The 19,803-nt window shown below is 53.6% G+C and overlaps 7 protein-coding genes across 7 annotated transcripts; 3 read left to right on the top strand and 4 right to left on the bottom strand.

Annotated features, from left to right (window-relative positions):
- Positions 1–36: 36 nt before the first annotated feature.
- Positions 37–2,728, top strand: PV07_05658 (uncharacterized protein). Its single transcript, XM_016392569.1, has 2 exons — positions 37–275; positions 331–2,728. The coding sequence occupies exons 1-2, from the start codon at positions 263–265 to the stop codon at positions 2,607–2,609; spliced, it is 2,292 nt and encodes a 763-aa protein (XP_016250088.1). The 5' UTR covers positions 37–262; the 3' UTR covers positions 2,610–2,728.
- Positions 2,729–2,826: 98 nt separating this feature from the next.
- Positions 2,827–5,849, top strand: PV07_05657 (uncharacterized protein). Its single transcript, XM_016392568.1, has 4 exons — positions 2,827–3,318; positions 3,374–3,507; positions 3,556–4,868; positions 4,922–5,849. The coding sequence occupies exons 1-4, from the start codon at positions 3,175–3,177 to the stop codon at positions 5,584–5,586; spliced, it is 2,256 nt and encodes a 751-aa protein (XP_016250087.1). The 5' UTR covers positions 2,827–3,174; the 3' UTR covers positions 5,587–5,849.
- A 357-nt stretch (positions 5,850–6,206) lies between these two features.
- PV07_05656 (uncharacterized protein) lies at positions 6,207–9,364 on the top strand. Its single transcript, XM_016392567.1, has 3 exons — positions 6,207–7,242; positions 7,291–7,544; positions 7,602–9,364. The coding sequence occupies exons 1-3, from the start codon at positions 6,464–6,466 to the stop codon at positions 9,077–9,079; spliced, it is 2,511 nt and encodes an 836-aa protein (XP_016250086.1). The 5' UTR covers positions 6,207–6,463; the 3' UTR covers positions 9,080–9,364.
- A 66-nt stretch (positions 9,365–9,430) lies between these two features.
- On the bottom strand, positions 9,431–11,548 carry PV07_05655 (uncharacterized protein; the record flags this gene model as incomplete). Its single annotated transcript, XM_016392566.1, has 2 exons — positions 9,431–10,985; positions 11,058–11,548. The coding sequence occupies 2 exons, from the start codon at positions 11,546–11,548 to the stop codon at positions 9,431–9,433; spliced, it is 2,046 nt and encodes a 681-aa protein (XP_016250085.1).
- Positions 11,549–12,257: 709 nt separating this feature from the next.
- On the bottom strand, positions 12,258–14,497 carry PV07_05654 (uncharacterized protein). Its single transcript, XM_016392565.1, has 2 exons — positions 13,848–14,497; positions 12,258–13,792 (listed from the first exon to the last, which is right to left on the bottom strand). The coding sequence occupies exons 1-2, from the start codon at positions 14,367–14,369 to the stop codon at positions 12,491–12,493; spliced, it is 1,824 nt and encodes a 607-aa protein (XP_016250084.1). The 5' UTR covers positions 14,370–14,497; the 3' UTR covers positions 12,258–12,490.
- Positions 14,498–14,624: 127 nt separating this feature from the next.
- PV07_05653 (uncharacterized protein) lies at positions 14,625–16,981 on the bottom strand. Its single transcript, XM_016392564.1, has 2 exons — positions 16,440–16,981; positions 14,625–16,388 (listed from the first exon to the last, which is right to left on the bottom strand). Exons 1-2 carry the CDS (start codon positions 16,824–16,826, stop codon positions 14,718–14,720), a joined length of 2,058 nt encoding a protein of 685 aa, XP_016250083.1. The 5' UTR covers positions 16,827–16,981; the 3' UTR covers positions 14,625–14,717.
- A 639-nt stretch (positions 16,982–17,620) lies between these two features.
- Positions 17,621–19,246, bottom strand: PV07_05652 (uncharacterized protein; the record flags this gene model as incomplete). Its single annotated transcript, XM_016392563.1, has 2 exons — positions 18,701–19,246; positions 17,621–18,648 (listed from the first exon to the last, which is right to left on the bottom strand). The coding sequence occupies exons 1-2, from the start codon at positions 19,224–19,226 to the stop codon at positions 17,621–17,623; spliced, it is 1,554 nt and encodes a 517-aa protein (XP_016250082.1). The 5' UTR covers positions 19,227–19,246.
- Positions 19,247–19,803: the final 557 nt, after the last annotated feature.

Genomic DNA, 19,803 nt, shown 5'->3' with positions numbered 1-19,803 from the left:
AGCTTGCTTCGTCTTTGTTCCCCGTTTCCGACCGACCTGAAGGTTGGACTCATCACCTCCAAACCACCAACTCACCACCACGTCTCTGTGCTACCGGACATCCAGCCCAGATATCTACGACATATTATAGCTTCCCACTCACTCACCTGGCCTGGATTTGTCAATCGAAAGGATCTGCTTTCGTACCATCAATTATTCGTGCTTATCAACCTCGTATACTCACCGACTGATATACACCGCGTGGTGACTGCCTGCGGGCAGCATGTTCTCCGAGTGTGAGCCAGAATCTCACCCATCCTCCACTCACTGCCTGTACTGATATGTTTCAAGACGCATCCCGGTTTCTCGCTCAGTCTCAGTCCCGTCTTAGTTTCGCGCCGACACCAGCGGACGACCGTCGGTCTGGTGAAGGTCGAGCGACACGAAGACCAAACCAGACCTGGAGATCAACAACCACTTCCAGAACGCTGAATCCCCGCGTGCCGAACCCCTACCAGCCTACTTCCTCCCAACTGTCGGCCTTTCCCTTCGCTTCTCGCCTCAACCCGCAGCAGGCGCCTCTGTTCTACAGCGCTACTGATGAATTCCGAGAAGAGAATGACGAAGAGGAGCACGAACGCGAGATAGCCGATTACTATGCCCTCCAGAGATCAAGACGGCAGTTAGGAGCCAGCGATCTGCATGCTTCCTCTGACGTCGATGCTGGGAGTGGCTCCAGTCTCAATGGCGCCAGTAGTCACGGGGAAGATTCCCGTGATCGAGGTCTGGGTAGACCCGGAGGTATCAGGAGCTCATGGCATGGTGGCGTGCCAAACCCACGACGGAAAGGAACAGAACTGGAAGATCTTGCAGAGTCAGCAGAATCACAGCCCGAACGTTCTAGCCCGGTATCGGAAAGGAACACGATGGTCGACGTGGGACTGGAAGACACTTTGAGGAGCGAATATGACGATGATCCGCCAGAAGATTTGATAGAGAATCCACCTTCCGTTCAGCAACTGCGCAAACAAAGGCCTAAGGTGGAAGATGACTACGACTCAGAGGAATCAGACCAAGGAAATACGCAGAGACTACTGCTGGGACATTCGCGGAATCACTCTGGCGGAACGGAATCTGTGCCAGATGGCATCCAAACACCGCAAACTCAACTACCGAGACATGATGCTTTCTGGGGTCAGCTTTATCTGCTGTCGGTTGCTGCCATGTGTGCAACCTGGTTCCTCGTCCTACTTCATACACAATCACCGAGCACCAACCGGCCTCTCGGTGACACCGTCTACACGACTTTGCATGGATCTTTTTATCTGTTGGCGACTTATACCCTTGTAGCGACCTTCGTTTCCCTGTTTTGGCTTGCAGCCCTCCGATCATACGTTCGATATCTGGTTTACGGCATCTTAGTGGCTGTCCCTGTTATCCTTTACTCCTTCTCTCTCTACCCGTTGATTTCCAGCTTCCAGGGATCATGGCATGGCTCGAGTATCCAGGATACCGTCATGAGATGGAGCTCGCTGGTCCCTGCTATCATGGCCACCCTGTGGGTTCTGGCGGTTTTGCGGGGGAGGCTGGTCATGCAAAAGGCGATTTCAATCCTGGAATTCTCGACTCGAATCCTAGCCGCAAACCCGACACTGGTGTTGGTCGGATTTGCCGTCCTGGGTTTCATCGTCAGCTTCACATGGATCTGGTTGTCGATGTTCGCCCGAGTGTTTCTTGGCGGCCACCCATCGACTCGGTCAACGATCAGCAAGTTTGTGATTGACACGTCAACATGGTGGCTCGGAGTGTACTTTATTCTTGTATATCTCTGGACAATCACCATTGCGTTTGGGATGCAGCGGACCATCACATCGGCTACGGTATCGCAGTGGTATTTCCATCGATTGGCAGTACCGGCTCCCACACCTCAAGCCATTGTGAAAGCTGCATTACAACACTCGGCAACGACACTTTTTGGCACGATAGCACTATTCACTGGCCTGAGTCTTCTGGTCCGACTACCATTGATCGTTCTCCCCCGGCGGTTGACGATGCTCCTTGGGGTGGCGATGTACTCATTCATCCCTAGTCCGATTGCAGTTTTGATTAACCCGCTCACCCTTACCTACGCCGCGATCCATTCTCAGCCTCTGGCTGTAAGCGCCAGAGGTCTCTCGCAGATGCATTTTCTGGCTCCCAACGACGCCACGACGGCCTTACACCCAGGTACGTTCAGTCGTCGCCGGAGAAATGACGGTTGGTCAAACGATTCCGCCCCTCTTCTTCCATATCGACTGGCCAAGCTCCTCCTTCATGCGACACGATTTATCATGTGTTTGGCGCTGGGCTTCGGAGGGTGGGTCACTACAGCGCGGACTCTTAGGCTGGACGGAGCTGGGGTCCGCGGAAGCCTCTACGCTTACATTGTCGGGCTTGTCGCTGGAGCCATAGGTTGGGGCATTCTTGGTGCAATGGAAGGAGTCCTGGCATGCATTGTCGACGCAGTGGTGGTGTGCTGGGGCAGCGAAGTCGGCAGCACTGGCACTGGAGAGGTGCGGTATTGTAGGGAGGCGGGCAATCTGTTCCGCGACGACGTGGACACTAATGGCGGCCGCGTCAATCTGGTCTGATCTGGGTACCGAATGCCATTCAACGATGGCATGGCTGGACGCAGAGACCGAGTAGACAAAACAATGAGCGATATCTGGAGAACTACTAGTAGTAGTTACGAAAGTATTTTTGGATCTCCCTTTCACGTGTCAACGGTTCAGGTGGAGTGCCCGATTTCCCCCCTTTTTTCCCTTTTTTCCCAGGACGTGCCAAGGTGGCTCTCGACACGTTGGCTGAAGTCACCTCGGGCTTGCGCATCTGCCATCTTGCAGACTCGAGGTTCCAATCCTCCTCCTGAAGCTGAATTAATTTTCTCCTTAAGACCATCTGGTCCAAGGGCCACCGTTTCTCCTTCTTTTACACTTTCATCCTTCTTCCTTTGAATGGGGATTCTTTCGTTCTCTTCTTAATCATTTCCGCTTCTTCCCTGACACGCGTTCCCAGGGCCACTTTTCAACCCGCCCAGCCTTCCACCTACTTTTCTCTGGACTCCCCGTTACACTGCTTTTGGGAACTTGAGACACCTCTTCTCTCTGCTACAAGTCCAGCACACCTTTCTTTCCTCTCCATACCCATCCTACAACCATGGCCATCACAAATGGTGGCCAGTCAACCGGCGCAGGGAAAGACGAGGCTGAACTCCGCCGCAGAAATGTTGCCAGCTATGAAAAGACCAACGGACAACACGTTTACAAGCTCGAGGCTGAAGATACCAAGAAATTGCAAAAGGTTGGGCTCCTACTGGAAATATGAAACGCAGAACCTGACCCTGACATGTCTCCAGCCGCAAACGAGCATCCTGCAATTCCTTGATGATTGGGAGTTTTTGATTGCCCCAATCATTTTTACAGCGTTTGCCTTGTTCACGAGGCTCTGGCGCATAGGACTTTCTCCCATTGTCACCTGGGACGAGGCTCAGTAAGCAATACTGATCTCGTGCCTGCGCTCGCTGCTAACGACTCTCAGCTTTGGCAAATTTGGTTCACACTACCTCAAGCGGGAATTCTACTTCGATGTCCACCCTCCCCTGGGAAAGATGTTGGTTGGCTTGTCTGGATACCTGGCCGGATACAATGGATCATTCGAGTTCAAGTCCGGCGAGACATACCCTGAAGAAGTGAACTACACCTTCATGCGTATTTTCAATGCCATGTTCGGCGTCGTTACCGTCCCTCTCGCATACTACACCGCACGCGAACTGAACTTCAAACGAACTGGCGTCTGGCTCGTCACTCTTATGGTGCTGTGCGAAAATTCCTACGCTACCATATCTCGGTTTATTCTACTCGACTCGATGTTGCTCTGCTTCACCTTTACCACGGTCTTGTGCTGGGCAAGATTTCATCGGCTTCAACACAAGAGCTTCTCGGTAGAATGGTTCATCTGGCTTTTCTTGACCGGTTTGAGCATTGGATGTGTCTGCAGCGTCAAATGGGTCGGACTGTTCGCCACAGCACTTGTTGGACTGTACACTGCGGAAGATCTGTGGAATAAATTTGGGGATCTGAAGATGCCCAAAGTCGAGCTCGCAACCCATCTGGTTGCTCGCGTTGTGGGCTTGATCGTTATTCCCATCATAGTCTATATGTTCTCCTTCTGGGTTCACTTCTTGATCCTGGAGAACTCGGGCCCGGGCGATGCGCAGATGTCTTCCCTCTTCCAAGCCAACCTCCGCGGTACTGAAGTTGGGAGGGATTCACCGCTTGAAATTGCGCTCGGATCCAAAGTCACCCTCAAGAACATGGGATACGGCGGCGGTCTGCTACATTCCCACGTTCAGACATATCCGGAAGGAAGCGGTCAACAGCAGGTCACCTGCTACCACCACAAGGACGCCAACAATGACTGGTTTTTCTACCCCAACCGAAGCCAGACTGACTATGATCCGGAAGGACCACTGAGCTTCATCGCCGACAAACAAGTTGTCCGTCTTATCCATGCTCAGACTGGCCGGAATCTCCATTCACATGCTGTTGCGGCTCCTATCACTAAGGCCGACTGGGAGGTGTCCTGTTACGGCAATGTTACTGTCGGCGATGAAAAGGATCACTGGCAAATCGAGGTTGTTAGCGACGCGGCCTCTTCCGATCGGTCTCGCATCCGGACTTTGACCACGGCGTTCAGGTTGAAGCATGTCGAACTCGGATGCTATCTTCGCGCTGGTACTGTCAACCTTCCTCAATGGGGTTTCAAGCAGATTGAAACAACCTGCGTGAAGAAGCCAAGCCCGCGGGATGTCTATACTCACTGGAACGTGGAATCCCACGTCAACGAGAGACGTAAGTCTGCGTTCGTTGTGTCTCTACCCTTTCTCTTTGCTAACGTGCTCTAGTCCCTCCTGGAAACGCCGCAAATTACCGGTCACCATTCTTCAAGGATTTCATTCATCTCAACGTCGCCATGATGACCTCGAATAATGCCCTCGTTCCGGATCCCGACAAGCAAGACGATCTTGCATCCAAGTTCTGGCAGTGGCCCATTCTGCATGTGGGACTTCGCATGTGCTCATGGGAAGATCATATCACCAAATACTTCTTGCTCGGTAACCCGATCGTGTACTGGGGCTCGACGGCTTCATTGGGTGTGGTTGGCCTTATCGTTGCTTGGTACTTGGTTCGTTGGCAGCGTGGCTACAACGAACTCAGCCAGGCGGACATTGACCAAATCCACTACTCGGGAATCTACCCAGTGATCGGATGGTTCTTCCACTACTTTCCCTTCTTGATCATGGGACGAGTTACGTACGTCCATCACTACTACCCGGCTCTTTACTTTGCGATCCTGGCGGCTGGATTCTCCCTGGATTGGACCACACGACGCCTCAACACCAAGGTGAGATGGGGTGTTTATCTCACCCTGTACGCTGTGGTCATTGGATTGTTTGTTCTATTCAGCCCGGTTGTGTTCGGTATGCAGGGAAGCAATCGACAATACGCGTATCTCAGATGGTTTGATCGGTGGAGGATTTCGGACGCCAAAATGCGGGATGATGCTTGATTCTCTATTGAGAACCGGGAAACCCCTCAGACATTCTCTTGAAAGCTACTCCAAGCACTTAATGCGCCTTTTGAGACGATACATGCGATGGTGTAACAAGGACACATGGAACGTGGGATATGTGGACGCGGCGTCATGAATGGGCAAAAAGAAAACATTTAGGAACACCCTGTTTTTGTAAAACCAAAATGCAATTGATTCTTTTTTTTTGTGTCAGCAACGCACCAAGTTTCAGAGGAGAATGGAGGAGTTTAGTGGTTCGGATCTTGGATCTTGTGTCACCATGACTTGACCACAAACGGCAAGGTGCATGATGGTACAGATGGGTCGTGGGATGAAAACTCATAATCTCTCTATTTAGGGAATGGTTATTGAAAACCTCACATACTTGTACAGTCAGCTGGCCCTCGAGCAATAACAGGAAGGATTCCCTCCACTGAAATCCAGATCAGAGTGGCGGTGGTGGCAAGGCTGGACCAGCTGATCATGTCAGCGACAAGGCTGCGGCCAAGAGAGCACGGGAAGAGGCTAGTCCCAAAGAGTGCACCCGAAGATTTCTCTTGGGGAATTGGCTGGCCACTCAGCGTTCTCTGCAAGCCGAAGCGACTCGGAGGCGGGGGGAGGAAATCCCAAGAAACCCTCCCACCACTTGCATGGTCATTTGCTCTTCCGATTCTTCTTTTCAATCCCGCACAGTCTGTTGTCCTCACCGTCCGTCTCAACCGCTCCTCTCCGGCGCCCAAGGAGGTTCTCCAGCTCGATCCTCTCACGAGTGGCCATGTTCCTGTAGAGGTGGAAACCCAGCCACACGTACTCGCCTCAGCTCAGCTCCCGTATCTTCATATTCTCCCGTGTCCTCGTCCTCCACCAATCGAGCATGGACCCTAACCAACGCGCCTCCACGGCAGATACTGTCGGCGGCGACTATTCCGATGACCATATCATGGAGGCTGGGCCAGACGGGAGGATTGAGATGGCCCAGGAAGAGATAGACGCGATTATCCGCAACAAGAGAAAGGTGCGGGACCCTAAAGCCTGCTATGCATGCCATCGCCGGAAGGTCAAGTGTGATAGGAACCTGCCCTGCGACTCTTGTGTCAAGAGAGACCACCCTGAGCTTTGTTCCTACGAGCGGCCCACCAAGAAGCGACGCATTGCCCTGAGTGGTGCTTTGGCCCAACACGATGGAGCTGGGTCGGAGAGCCCGATCCAACAACAGACTGGTCCCAACGTTACGGTGCCACGGGAACAATGGGAGCGGCTGAACAGGGAATTGCAACAGCTGCGCGGAGTGGTCAAACCCGATGAACAATTGTCTCCGGCGTTGGTGCACACCGAGTTGGACGAAACAAACCTTACAGGCACGCATAGCCGCGGCGACGAGACAGAGAGAGAAGGAATCCATGCTCCCAGCAATCAAATGGGCACAATGCATTTGGGGTCGAGGTCCGTTTTAGCCTACATGATGGGACTCGGCAGGAGCAGGTCGGCTCAAGACACCGCGAAATCCTTGCTGGAGGAAAACATTCTACCAAAGCTCGGCCTGGACAATGAGAGTGCCACTTATCCTTTTGTGGACTTGTGGAGTACCGATTCAAGCATGCAAGACGTGAATGGTCTGTGTAAAGCTATTCCAGATGACGAGCTGTGCAATGAGTGAGCTACTTTCTGATACGCAGTCGACCGGTCACTGACTTGCTCCAGATTTTTCATCGCCTACAGAGATATCGCCTGTACTATATACCCTGTCGTTCCCGATACCTCCAGCTTCGAGGACACCCTGCACTTTATGCTTTCCAATCGCGCGCGTGCTTTGCGCGACAACCTTGAACTCGATCCCAACAAGCCGTATGGGGTATCGTTACCCTGGCTATCACTGGTGTTTGCTGTTTTTGCATCTGGGTCCCAGTCATCGGACCGGCCAGCAAAAGAGAGGGAGCTCACATCTCAAGTTTACAGTAAGATTTCAGAGAACACGGCGGAAAACAAAGCACCTGGCTGACCATTGATTACAGTCTGCTGTTCCTATCAGGCTCTTCGCATGTCTAACTTCCTGACCCATCCATGCCTGGAGACCATCGAAGCCTCTCTGATTATTGGGAACGTTCTGTCCTACAACATGAATCCTGGGGTGGCATATATCTTCCTGGGTATGACACTACGCATGGCCTTCTCGATCGGATTGCAGATCAACTCGCAACAGTTTACAGATGCCGAAAAATGGACACGTCGACGAATCTGGTGGGCGCTTGCATGGCAAGATTCCCATTTCGCGGTCAGCTACGATCGGCCTACCTCGAGCGTCTTGTGTATCCCCGATATCCCTTACGGCAAATTTAGTTCTCCTGGAGACCGGAGCTACGCGGAAAGCATGTTCGCCATTATCCGACTGACGCAGGAAATCATCCGTGAACGTCTTTTACATCCTCGATCTTACATGACCTGGGATAGAATACAGAAGTACACCGAAGAGATCACGAGCATTGTGTCACAAGGTGCCGCTCACCTCCGGAACCGGGACCTTTGCTATAGAATGACACAGCACCTTGAACGCCTTGCCTTGAAACTCCACAGCTGCTATATCACCAGTGAGCTGTGCCGGCCTGCGCTGAAAGCACCGCCTCCATCTTCCTCGGGTGATAACTTGACACCTGTCCAGTCGCCCCCTGGTGGTCGGCGGAGGACCTCGGGCACCACTGCTCAGTCACCAAGTACGACTCCTTTCGATGCAGCGGCCGTTGCTCAGTTTCGGACTCTGTGCGTGCAGAACTTGGAGGGTACGGTCGAAGCATACGTGGAGTTGCACGGCTTGAGCAAATTCGCAGCTCGATCCTGGATTGGGATCCAACGCTCGATCTCCGCCGCATTCCTGCTGGGGACCCTCCCAGAGACAAGTCGCGACCCACGCCGATTATCCCTCCTTCGAGAGTTGGAGGCAGTCGTCTCACAACGTACGCAGGAAGATCCGACATTCGACCTTGCTCAAGATGCAAGTCCCGCTGCTAACCGTCGCTTCTCTCAGGAGGATCCACCACCACTTGCAGAATCCCCTCATTGGGCACGCAGTATGGCCAAGTCACTCAACGCGTTGGGCAAGTTGAACGCCGCGCTGGCGGGGCCGAGATCGTCAAACTCGAGTAAATTCCAAAACGCCACCTATGGGCAGCAGGCGTCGAATCAGTTTATGGGGACTCCATCTGGTCTAGCAACCAATTCGTCATCACCGACAATACAGTCGCGACCGTCTCAGTATCCCCCGCTCTCTGGTGTCAAGGAGGAGACGTATTCGCCGTCACTTAATACGAGCAATGCGATCTTGGGGCTCGGCGGTTCCACGTCCATGGGAAACATGGGCGGATCCATGGGGCCCATAACGCCTGATAGCACGGGTAGTTCGGGAGACTGGAATTTTGGTAATATGCATGAGAGGGCAGCAGAGTATGTGCAAGCGCCACTTTGGGGAGATGGCGGGATGGGGAGTTTCCTGGGGTAGGGCAGCAGGGGAGAGATGGCGGAGCAAGAGAGAGATCGAGCGTTGATCATTGTGAGGAGGGGAGGGCGGAAGGGTTATGTTAGGCGACGTAAGGCCCAGCCAGGGGGTGAAGTCATCAGCTATACAATTAAAGGGACCGAACCAGACGCAAACGGTTGTTACGCATGGCTGGAGTTTCGGGCAGAGGCGTTTCTCCACGAGACGGTGGCGACGATGAGCGACGATGTTTCCGATGAGCGCAGAGGATATGAGCAGATTGTAGGCAATGTTGACCTGTTATGTTTGTTTTCCTGCGCTGTTTCTCGTTCTCATTTTGGTTTTGTTTCTTTCCTTTCTTTTCTATTCATATGCTCATGTTTGACCCAAGCCTCGCAAGACCCGCTCAACCCGCTCTCGAGTGATCAGGTATTCTCGCGGTACATCTATATCTACATCTACCTCCCCATCCCCATGTCCGTCCCCTTCTCTGTGTTCCCCATCTTTCCCCTCCTCTCCCTCCTGATTCTGATCCTTCGCGCTCCCGCGGCGCCGGCGCCGCCTTCTCCCTCTCATCTCCTCCCGCAAGGCCGCCCGGGCCACGCCGCGCCCGCACAGCGGCGCGTTCGTCATCCCGTGGCCCGTGTAGCCCGCGCAGACGAAGATGCCGGCGTGGTCCGGCGCGGGGCCGACCCAGGGGTGGCCGTCGGCGGAGTGGCCGATGATGCCGGTCCAGGAGGCCGCGATGGCGAGGGGACGGCGTCTGTCTCTCTGGCTCTGGGGCTGGTTCTCGATATGCGTTGTTGATGACGTGGGAATGTCGCGTGTGTCCTGGTCAAGATCGAGGTCGAGGTCGAGATCAAGGTCGAGTCTCTCGGGCAGGCTGCGCAGGTATCGCTCGACGTGCTGGTCCACAAAGTCGTCGTCCCACACGCCCTCGCCGTGGTGGAGGGCCAGGTGCCGCCCGCCGCCAAACATGAGGTGGCCGCCTCTATCGCTGGTGCTGCTATGACCACTGTCTCGAATGTCGTCGTCGGGTCCAACTTCTTGGTGAGGAGCCTCATGGTCGAGACGACAGTCACGATGGTGGTGTTGAACAAGATACGGATTCTGCACGAGGTAGTCGCTCATGACCCGGTCCATGTCGCCGACGCCCATGAAGCCGTAGCTCATCGGGATCAACTTCTTCCTCCTGCTGCTTGCTTCACCGTCCTTCCTGCGCGTCTCGTCCCCGCTCCCGTTCGTGTTGCAATGGGCCGCGGAACCCCGTGGTCCAAGCGGCGGAGGAGGGATGAGAGCAGACATCTGGGCCTGCACGGGCCGGATCAAGCGCGCGAACCCCGGGAGCAGGTAGGACGTGTATGCGTTTGTGGCGAGGATGACGGTGCGCGCGTGCACGCTGCCGCGAGGGGTGTGCAGTGTCCATCCGTCCGCTCCGCTCTCCAGCGCCGTGACAGGTGTATCCGTCTGTAAATTCAACGTGGGTCTCGACACCAGCCGTCCCTCTTTGTTCTCTGTGCCTTGACTGGCCCTCGTCATCTCTGGCCACCCCGCGACCGGGCTTCCCTTCTGCTCGAACCTCTCGAGCAGACCTTCCCACACGCCCACGCACAGCTTGTACGGACTCAAGCTGGCCGCGACGCTCTGGACGATGGCGCCGACCGCGCCGCTCTCCACGCGCAACCCCAGCGCCTCCAGCTCCTCGGCGTCCTCGACCACCCTGGCTAGGCCGGCATAGTCGTTCTTGGTGGGTGTATTCTCGCCCCCGTCCGTACCGCTTTCCACGCGCGCATTTGCGGCAGCGGCAGCAAGATCTCGCTTGGCGTCCCTGAAATACTCCTCGTTCCAGAACCCCAGACACCCTTCGAGCCGGCGAAAGTCACACCAAGAGGGTGACGGCGAGGAAGACTTCCCGGTCTCGGTAGTGTAGCTGCCGTCACTATCGCCACGGCCGTGGTCACCGTAGTTGTCGCCACCCTCTCAGGCCCTGCTCAAAGCCAACCCCTCGACGTGGCAGAAATTGCCTAGTTCGAAATCGATAATGTGCGCCGGCGCATTGTGGATGACGGGCTGCAAATGCCCGCCGTTCCTGCCCGTGGCGGCGGAGCAGAGCGTGCGGGCCTCGAGGACCAGGACGGAGAGACTCGCGCGATGGACGTCTGCCTCTGTTTCTGTTTCTGTCGCTGTCGCCGCCGTTGCTGCTTCCGCGCTATTCAGCAGCTCGTCGACCGCAAAGGTGCCGCTGATCCCCGTCCCGACGACGACCAGGTCGGCGTGGGCGGGGAGCTCCGGGGTCGAGCGGTGGTGGGCCAGGCGGTTGGGGAAGGACGTCTGCCAGAAGGACCGCGTTGGGTTGGCGCTGGGCAGGCCGGCGCGGACGGGTTGGGGGTTCTGTTGGTGCCAGGCCGAGGTGGAGGTGGAGGTGGAGGTAGAGGGTGAGGATGAGGAGTGTGGCGGCGGAGGAGGAGGGAGAGGAGAGCCGGCGTCGCCCATCCTCAGTCAGTAACACGATAGACGGATGGCTTTGAAAACAAGTCTGTCGACAGTGAGGGAGCTGAACCTTCGAGTATGATACCGAATTGAATCTCGTCTTGCCGGACAGCTGGCCCTTGCATATATCAATGGTGACGATGGTCCCCCAGTCCCCTCCTTCGGTAGGGCGATATCAACAACCCGCAGAACCGTGCACACCCGAATCCTCGTGCCCTCAGACTCCAGATATTTCACCACCCGGGTCAAGGACTCCCAGCTCGCACTGATAGAGTTGGTGCCCGTGCATATGACGGTCCCTTCTGCTCTCTTTTCCCTATCAATTCTCTGCTCTGTTCTCTTTTCCAGTAGGTTTGTGGTGCATGCCGCAAAGAACGCTCTCCGCAGGTGGTTGCGGGCATGAAATATACCCAATCGTGCTGGTTTGGGATGCCAAAAGAGTAGGGTAGATGTTGGGGATAGGATATCGGCCAGACAGGACATGGAACTGGCAAATAATAACCAACCGGCTGAACAAGAACAGCGAAGAGGTCCACAATTGATATGCCCGTCTGCGCCGATCACCGTGAAGCATTGGCCTTCTCTTCATTGTCCTACAGCGCCTTCAAGACTCAAGAGGTGCTCGAGGTGGCCGTCTATCAACGACCATCGTAGGCGGTACAACTGGACGGTACATATTCTGATAGGTAGTAGCCGGATCGACAGATGCAAGGTCTTTAATACTGTTGTATTCTGGCTCGAGCCATCTCTGACCTCTACTCATCCCATGCTCTATATGTCCTAATGAATGCACCATCGAGCGACCGTAAGGCTTACGCAGGCCTCCAGTTGAATGCAGGGTCCAGAACGCTCAGTGCACTCGCTTCTTGTTACAGTTCAATTACCTCGTCTCGCTTCATTCATTCTTCAGACATCTTGTCGATCTGCACCCAGTTTCATGAATGCTCAACCGATCAACACCCATTTCTTCTCAGCCTCCTTGACGCCTCTTCTCTCCGCAATTGCTTCCAGGGTATGCTTGATAGCATCCTTGGAACATTTGGGAAACTGGTTCTTCAGGACCTCAATCAACCCAGTTTTCGTCAACGTATTCCCCGACACTGCTTGCCTGAACGCAGGCAAAAAGTCTGGCGAAATAGTCTTGACCGGTTTGCCCGAAGCAGAATTCGCTTTCACTTTGGACGTTTGAAATTGGTTCTCCGATTGCCGTTCGCTTGGTGCAAACTTCAGCAGGCCGGACTGAGAAACCAAACCGCCACCGTTCGGGTCGACCGCTATCAGTGGTAGACGAGGGGGCTGCATGGCTGGAGTCTGTGGCGGCTTCTCCTCCCGCTTGATAGGACTCTTTTTCCCGACATCTGCCCAATGCATCGTCGAGTATGGATCGATCGGAAAGGTTGTTGAGTCGTGCAAAACGTCCATACGGTACGACGATAAATCGTGGCCATCTTGAGATTGACCATCACCACCTTCCCAGCATAGCCCGCTGCACTTGGGCTCCATATCACCGACAATCAACTGACGTTTGGCAACCTCTCCTTCGTCGTCGAGAAAATCTCCCATTTCTTCGTCCCCGTCCTCGTCTTCGGATTTCTCGTCGTCATCCAGCACTTCCTCGTCTCCTTCTTCGGGTTCCTGCCATTCTGCTTCACTGTCATAATCATAGTTCGTGTCTGGTAATCCTCGGTAGGTAGGATTTGTGGCGAGTCTTCTTGTACTTCGTGGTGAGACGACTCTCGTATATGTCCCATAATAAGCAGGTCGCACATCTTCGCGGAAAAACAAATACTTGTAAGGAAGGTTGGCAAGAGAGTTTGCAGGGTTTGTAAGGTCGATGGGAATACTTGTGGAACCCTTCATGTCATTCAAGATTTCTTTGACAGGTTTCACAGGTCTGATCCGGCGTCGTCGTCTACGAAATCGACTTCCAAGTGTCTCAGTGGTGACATCTTGATTGAGGACTAGAGCATCATTGTCGAAAGCAGCTCGGTTCGAGTGGAAGCGGTTGAACGGTGCGACTTCCATGTGCTCCTTGACAAAGAAAGGCAGGATCCAATCGTTGTAGCCGGGATTCGTTGGTTTCGTTGGTGACGCTTTGAGCTCGACCAGAGGTGTTTCCATGTCAATCGACGTGATCGAACCTCTTCGGGAAGGCGTCGTGCCACGAGAGATATCCCCAAGGTCAACAGCCGGGGGTGTCGAGGCAGCCGCCGGGGGACCGAAGAATGCACCGAGTCTCATTTGTGACTGAAGACAAAAGGTTAGTATCCGAGGCCATGTCGTCGGGAGATCTGACACCTACTCTCTCTTTCTTCAACGCTTCGGCTTCCTTTCGTTGCTTTTCGGCCTCCTTCCCCTGCTTCTCCGCGTCTTTCTGTTTCTTCTTCTCCTCTCGAACCTTGCGAGCAGCATCTCTCTCTTCATCCTTGCGTTTCTTCTCTTCGTCCTTCTTCGCTTTGGCCTCGGCCTTCAGTCTCTCCTTTTCTTCCTTTTCGGCCTTCTTGATTGCCTTGTCGGCCTCCTTTTCGGCAAAGGTGACCTTCCGCTTCTTCCCGTCGGCGGGGGCCATGGTAGACTGCGGTGCCGGGCTAAGGACAGGAGTGGTACCGAGCTCGGTCAATGGGGTGCTGCGTTGACTGAAATCAGGTGTTCCGTAGGGAGAGTTGTGGGCAGTCAGGGGGCTGCTTTGCTGGCCATCTGGAGAGATGAGAGAAGCAGGGTGGTGGATGATCTCTCCTTCTCGGTTGCGTTTCTTGGAAGGAGTGAGGTGAGCAGTTGGAAAGGAAGGAGCAGGTGGCGGGGCAGGAGCGACCTCAGTGTCCATGATGATGTTCAAAATGAGACATCAACAAGGACAAACGGTACGGATAGTTGTGGACAGCTGCAATTCACCAACTCGGAAATCGTTACTACTTTGTTGTTGTACAGGCGGTGCAGTTGTCTAGTTTCGAGTCGTGGAGGAATTGGATCACTGGAGACGGGGAAGAAACGCGCGACGCGGTCGAGCCAGGCTTTCGCGTTTGCCAAGAGTCACATGACAAGGCTGTAAGGCTGAGCGTGCAGGGCCACATTCCAGGGTATTTCCCGTCACTGACCTGGTGGTCAATCCAGGGGACACATTTGTCGCATTCTGCATTATCTATTACGGAACTGTAGAGTAAAAAACGCCATCTCATGCATACAAAAGTCCACGTCTCGGATTGCGCACATACTCTGGCGGTGCTACAGCCAGAGTCGCCATCCGCTCACCAGGTCGGCTGGGGATGTCGTTGACAAAGTCATTGCGGAATCCCTCGTCGGTGCGCTGATTGACTACCTCACCGAATTTGACTTCGACATTCCGCATCATCCTTGCCCTGACTATCCCGTCCAGAGCACTACCACCTTTTGCGAAATCAAAGTATGCCGAATCTCGGGTCAGAGACGAGCAGAAAGATAGCACATCGGGAATGGTCGTGTGGTATGCACACCAAATGCTGCAGAACGCGGCAATCTGCATCACCCCGATCGAAGCGCAATAGACGCCTAGCCAGGCCCACGACACAACGTAAACATCGAATCCTTCCGTGTAAAAAGCCGTGATAGTCTTGTGATTCAAGGGATACTGCATGGTGTCGGCGGAGACTTGGCTCGAAAGCACCCAAGTGTTGAGCAGTTGGCCCAGTCGTTGGGAAAACTGTCGGGCGGTGACATTCGAATAGTCGGCATATTCGCGACCATTGCCGCTGAGGATGAAAGCCGCAGAGGTATTTTGTAGGTAGTACTCGCTCAGAGAGGAGTAGCCTGAGCTGTACAACGGGTCGGTTGCCAGAATCCATGTCTGCGCAAGATAGGAGAAAGTGCTTGGGAAGCTGAGTGTAGTTACCGTTGACGGTGCATGCTTGTTGGGTGAATTTCGCTGGGCCGTGACAGCGCAGACAGGTAGCCCTGAATCGGGCACCGACTGACATGACACGTTCGATTCAAGGTAGATTTGGTTGATCTGGCACTTTGCCACCCATGGTCCGCGAGTCTGAAAGAGAAAAGTCGCCTGGGGTAGGTTGACATCTGTGACATTGACCAGCTCTTCTGGATAGCCGTAGAAGTAATAATCATCCGAGACAAATTGGTTCATGGCCACCTGCCAAAATGGATATATGGCATCTTCGGAGTTGACGGTGGTGTTGGGCCCCAAGAACGTGCCGTTCCCGGACGTCACGTTGAAATTGATGTTAATCTCCTTCGTATCTTGCGGCTTGTCACAATCGAGATTCATATACGTCGTTTCGATAACGAAGCTGGAGTTCCGGTTTGCCAAGGACGCGATAGGCACGCCGACAAGAGCGGAGAATGACCCTTCCGTCAAGTTCGCCCTAGATAGCATGGCCCAACCGTCGGCGTTCTTGTCAAGGTTGTCGACCAGCCAAGGTATCCTAACATTTCCCCAGAGATCCATAGTCCCATTCTTCATGGTGTCCGGACCAAGGACCGAGCTGATGTAACTCGGTTTCAGTGAAGTCAGCAATGAGTCGACTCCCGACACCGAGTCGAAGACCTGGTTGGAGATGGTGTCGACATGGCTGACTGCGGCGGAATGTGAGGTGTGATCCCGACCAGTACTGACCAGACGCAGGGATGCTTGGGATCCCAGTGGTGAAAACACCCAGCTTGCCAGCAAGATCAAGGCGGTGAGGTTGAAAGCAGGGAAAGCCACTTGGGTGGTGACAGCTGCGAAGAATGTCCGACTCTGCATGATCTGCTCGAGCAGACCAAGTTTGACGCCTCTCTCCAGTCGCCATGTTGCGAATCGCTTGAGCGTCGTGCCCAAGACGGCTGCGAAGAGGATAGTAAAGAGTGTAGAGGCCTGTATCGGTCAATAACCATTCCCGGCTGAGTACATCCATGTCATGCGAACCGTGCTTGTTGCTTGCTTGATGTAATTCGTATCTCCTTCTGTCACTCTCTGGTGATTAAAGTGCGCCATAGTGATTGCCAACCACATGAAAGGCACCGATACCAGAACCGCGAACGTGCAGACAATGATTTCGACGACCAGGTCTGTTCCGAATTTCCCTACTCTGCTCGGAGGAAGAGTCGTCATCGACGGCGCTTTATCCATGCGCCTTGGGAAGCCATCGCTACTCTGCTCTTCTTGCGGAGTCAGAATTGGATTGTACTGGGCGGAACCCGACCTGCGATGAAGTGGACCGAGTGACCGGATCGAAGGTCGAGCGTGAGGCTTATCGCCCAATCCATAGGGACTTGAGCCGTAGGGACTGGACAGCTCGATGAAGTCGGACATCTGTCAACAAGCCGAACGCAGGGAAGCCCGAGATCTTGAGGTTCTGTCCAATACCAAGTGTCAAGGCTCGAGCGCGAGGTATTAATCCCCAAGGTCATGATGCCCGCGGGATTTGTGGAAGTTTGCAAAGGTGAAACAGAGCATGTCGTGTAAGGCAGGATCACCAAGGAATTAACTCCAAGCCAGTCGTGTCAGAGGCTGATTGCCTTAGCATTGGGGCCAGCGATGGCGTGGACGCGGCAGTATTTTTGGGTCCAAACGGGACCGATGCAGAGAACATTATGATCTGCCCCAGAGCCGACGCTGAGAATAGCAAAAGAAACTTTGTGAACGGGCCATAATGGAATAGGTGATATAACTCTGGATTATTCGGCATCCAATGCAGAGACTATTTTGTGTGATTTGAATCATTTGTAGCAAGGGCCATCAGGTCGCCTATTTATGCTTTTGTGGAAGGGCTGAAGGGTTTATCGAGCCAGCGCCACTTGTGACTTTCAGCCTCCTTACTTACCTAACCCCGCCTTGATGGCCCCAGCGACTTGTCTAGCTACTTAGGGGCCTTCATAGGTACTTGAGAACTATTATCAACTGTCGCTCATCCTTCTTTGGTCAGCTTTAGCACGTGAATCCCGATCTAAATTCTGTGTAAGGCATCTTCAAAGTTTCGCAGGCCGTAACAAGACGGGAATTTTCGCTGCTGGGGGCCGCTGCAAGGAGGATAGCGAGGAGGATAGCGAGGAGGATAAGTAGCTACGAATATTCGCATAAAAATCAGTCTTTCCGTACGAGAGCCTCTATTTGCCCAGCTGAAGATAGATTCTATGTAATATAACAACACAGACGAGAATGGCATACCCTAGCAGACCGACGAACCCGAATCCTAGGATCTTCACTCCCAACATCACGTCCTTGAGCATTCCGAAGAGAAATGAGACCATCAGCACGGCCCATGTCGAGGCGAACCATATCCTTCCTAACACAGAAAGCAGTCCCCAGATCGATTTTTCGTGCCTGGCCCAAATGCGATTCGGATTGCTCAAGTCACGAAATATCGCGCTCGAGGCGATGTCCGTTATGGCCCGAACGAGAAGAAGAATGATGACAGCCACAGTGCCTATTATCACGAAGACTCCCACAAGATCGTAAAGCTTGAGATGGAGCTCTTTGAATCGCGACTGCATGCTGAGAATCGAAGTTGACAGTGACAAGGGTAGGAAGATCGTTGCAAGAATGGTGAGTCGCCTCACGCTCGCGGATTCTTGGATATTCAAAGCCTTGCTCTTGGCTTCAAATGTACGATTCAGTTGCTCAATAGATCTCTCGACGTTTTTTCGACGCTGGTAGCACATCTGCTGCAGGATAAACATCCGTTCGTCAACAGCATTGCTGCTACTGCTGTCACGCTGCTGTGTAGCGAATGCCTTCTCCTTTGGGTTGGAATACTTTCGGAGGCTTTCCACCACAAAGTCGATGGCTTCAGCGAGCTCTTGCAGTTCTTGCAGGACTACCTCGCGCAAGGCTAGACTGTCGATGTAAACTTCCACTGTGTTAGCTGTGATGCTCGAGACTCCCGCGATCACTGCTGAATGTTCCCAGGTGGGAAGATCGAAAAAACTTCCAGGGTTCCTCCACAATTCCAGTTGAGTTGCAGGTGAAAGATAGACGCTTGAGGACAGAAAGTCCAGCACGAGTAATTTGGTGAGCCGATCGCGACTCCCATTAGCCATGGCTATAAACCTATTCTCTGGTGCGATGCGATCGAAATATGTATACTCTGGTGGAGCCGTTCCCACTAAAAGGTGTTGTTCATTGATGACGATCACTACGCCCATAATTAGTCGACAGAACAGCCTTCGGGAAATATAGTAACGTACCCAGAAGCTTGTTAATACCATAGTAGTAGCATACTAGGAATGAGCTTGCAGTGTTCAGGGAATCTTTACCATCCACCTTCAGAGAAGTCTTTGTGGATATGCCTGTTCCCTCGGCATTCCCGGCCCACTGACGTGAAATGTTCCAGAGGTCGTTTTTGATACGGCTTTCAGGAAATAATCGGGGCGTGATCCGCAATCCGGGGTACTCTTCTCTGAAGTGTTTAGAAACATTGCTCTGCCAGCCGTTATGGTCACGACATTTGCCCCTTGGATACAGATCGAACACACGCGCAATGCCGTCCTTGTGCGGTGGAAGGTTTTGCAAGGCAGCCTCAATGCCATTGATATCGTCGTTCAGCTGAAGCGGTGATCTGGATCGCTTGCCGTCATATGAGACATCAATGACTTGCATAACCAAACCGGCGGGATCTGAACGAACGGGCGCTATTGCTTTGTCCTCTGGCGATGGCGCCGTCTTCTGTTCTTGACTGGGCATTTGGGTAACCTGCGACTCCATTATAACCATCTGTGTTCGAAGTAGCTGAGGATGAGTGCGGTTGCGAGGAGAATGTACCGTCATCCAACCACTTGTAGTGAATGAGTCGCTTTGCTTCTCTGCCTTCTGTCTTTTCGCAGATTGTTGATGCTCACTTTCAGTAAAATTCGAGTGTGTAGTCGGAATCAAGAGCTGCAAGAATCAGGTGTAGATACTTGAGGCATATGAGCAATACGATCCCATCGAGCCTCCCACCCCAACACCGCCTGAAGTACAGCAACACCGTGTTGGCGAGGCTGTGTGACTTAGGCAGCAGATGCAAGGCGCAGCAGAATTGTGTACGAGATCATCTAATCCAGAGCCATGACTGCGAGGAGCATCAGGCTGAGGAGCCTGACGAGCCGTGCCATCACCTGGAGGCGTTTTCATGAGCAACGGGATTGGTGGAGTGAGAACCAGTCAAGCCAGCCCATCCACTGAACTGGTCATCTGAGTGGTGGCTGTTCTCCTATCGACAATGCTGAGCAGGGTGGCAGGGCTTGAAGTCCGTCAGGGGTGGTCTGAGTTTGTCTTGGGCGCAGTCGTGACGCTGTGCAACCACCCTTAA

This window comes from Cladophialophora immunda, assembly GCF_000835495.1.
Source record: "Cladophialophora immunda strain CBS 83496 unplaced genomic scaffold supercont1.3, whole genome shotgun sequence".
Classification (NCBI taxonomy): Eukaryota; Fungi; Ascomycota; class Eurotiomycetes; order Chaetothyriales; family Herpotrichiellaceae; genus Cladophialophora; species Cladophialophora immunda.
This window is presented reverse-complemented; position numbering and strand designations above follow the sequence as displayed.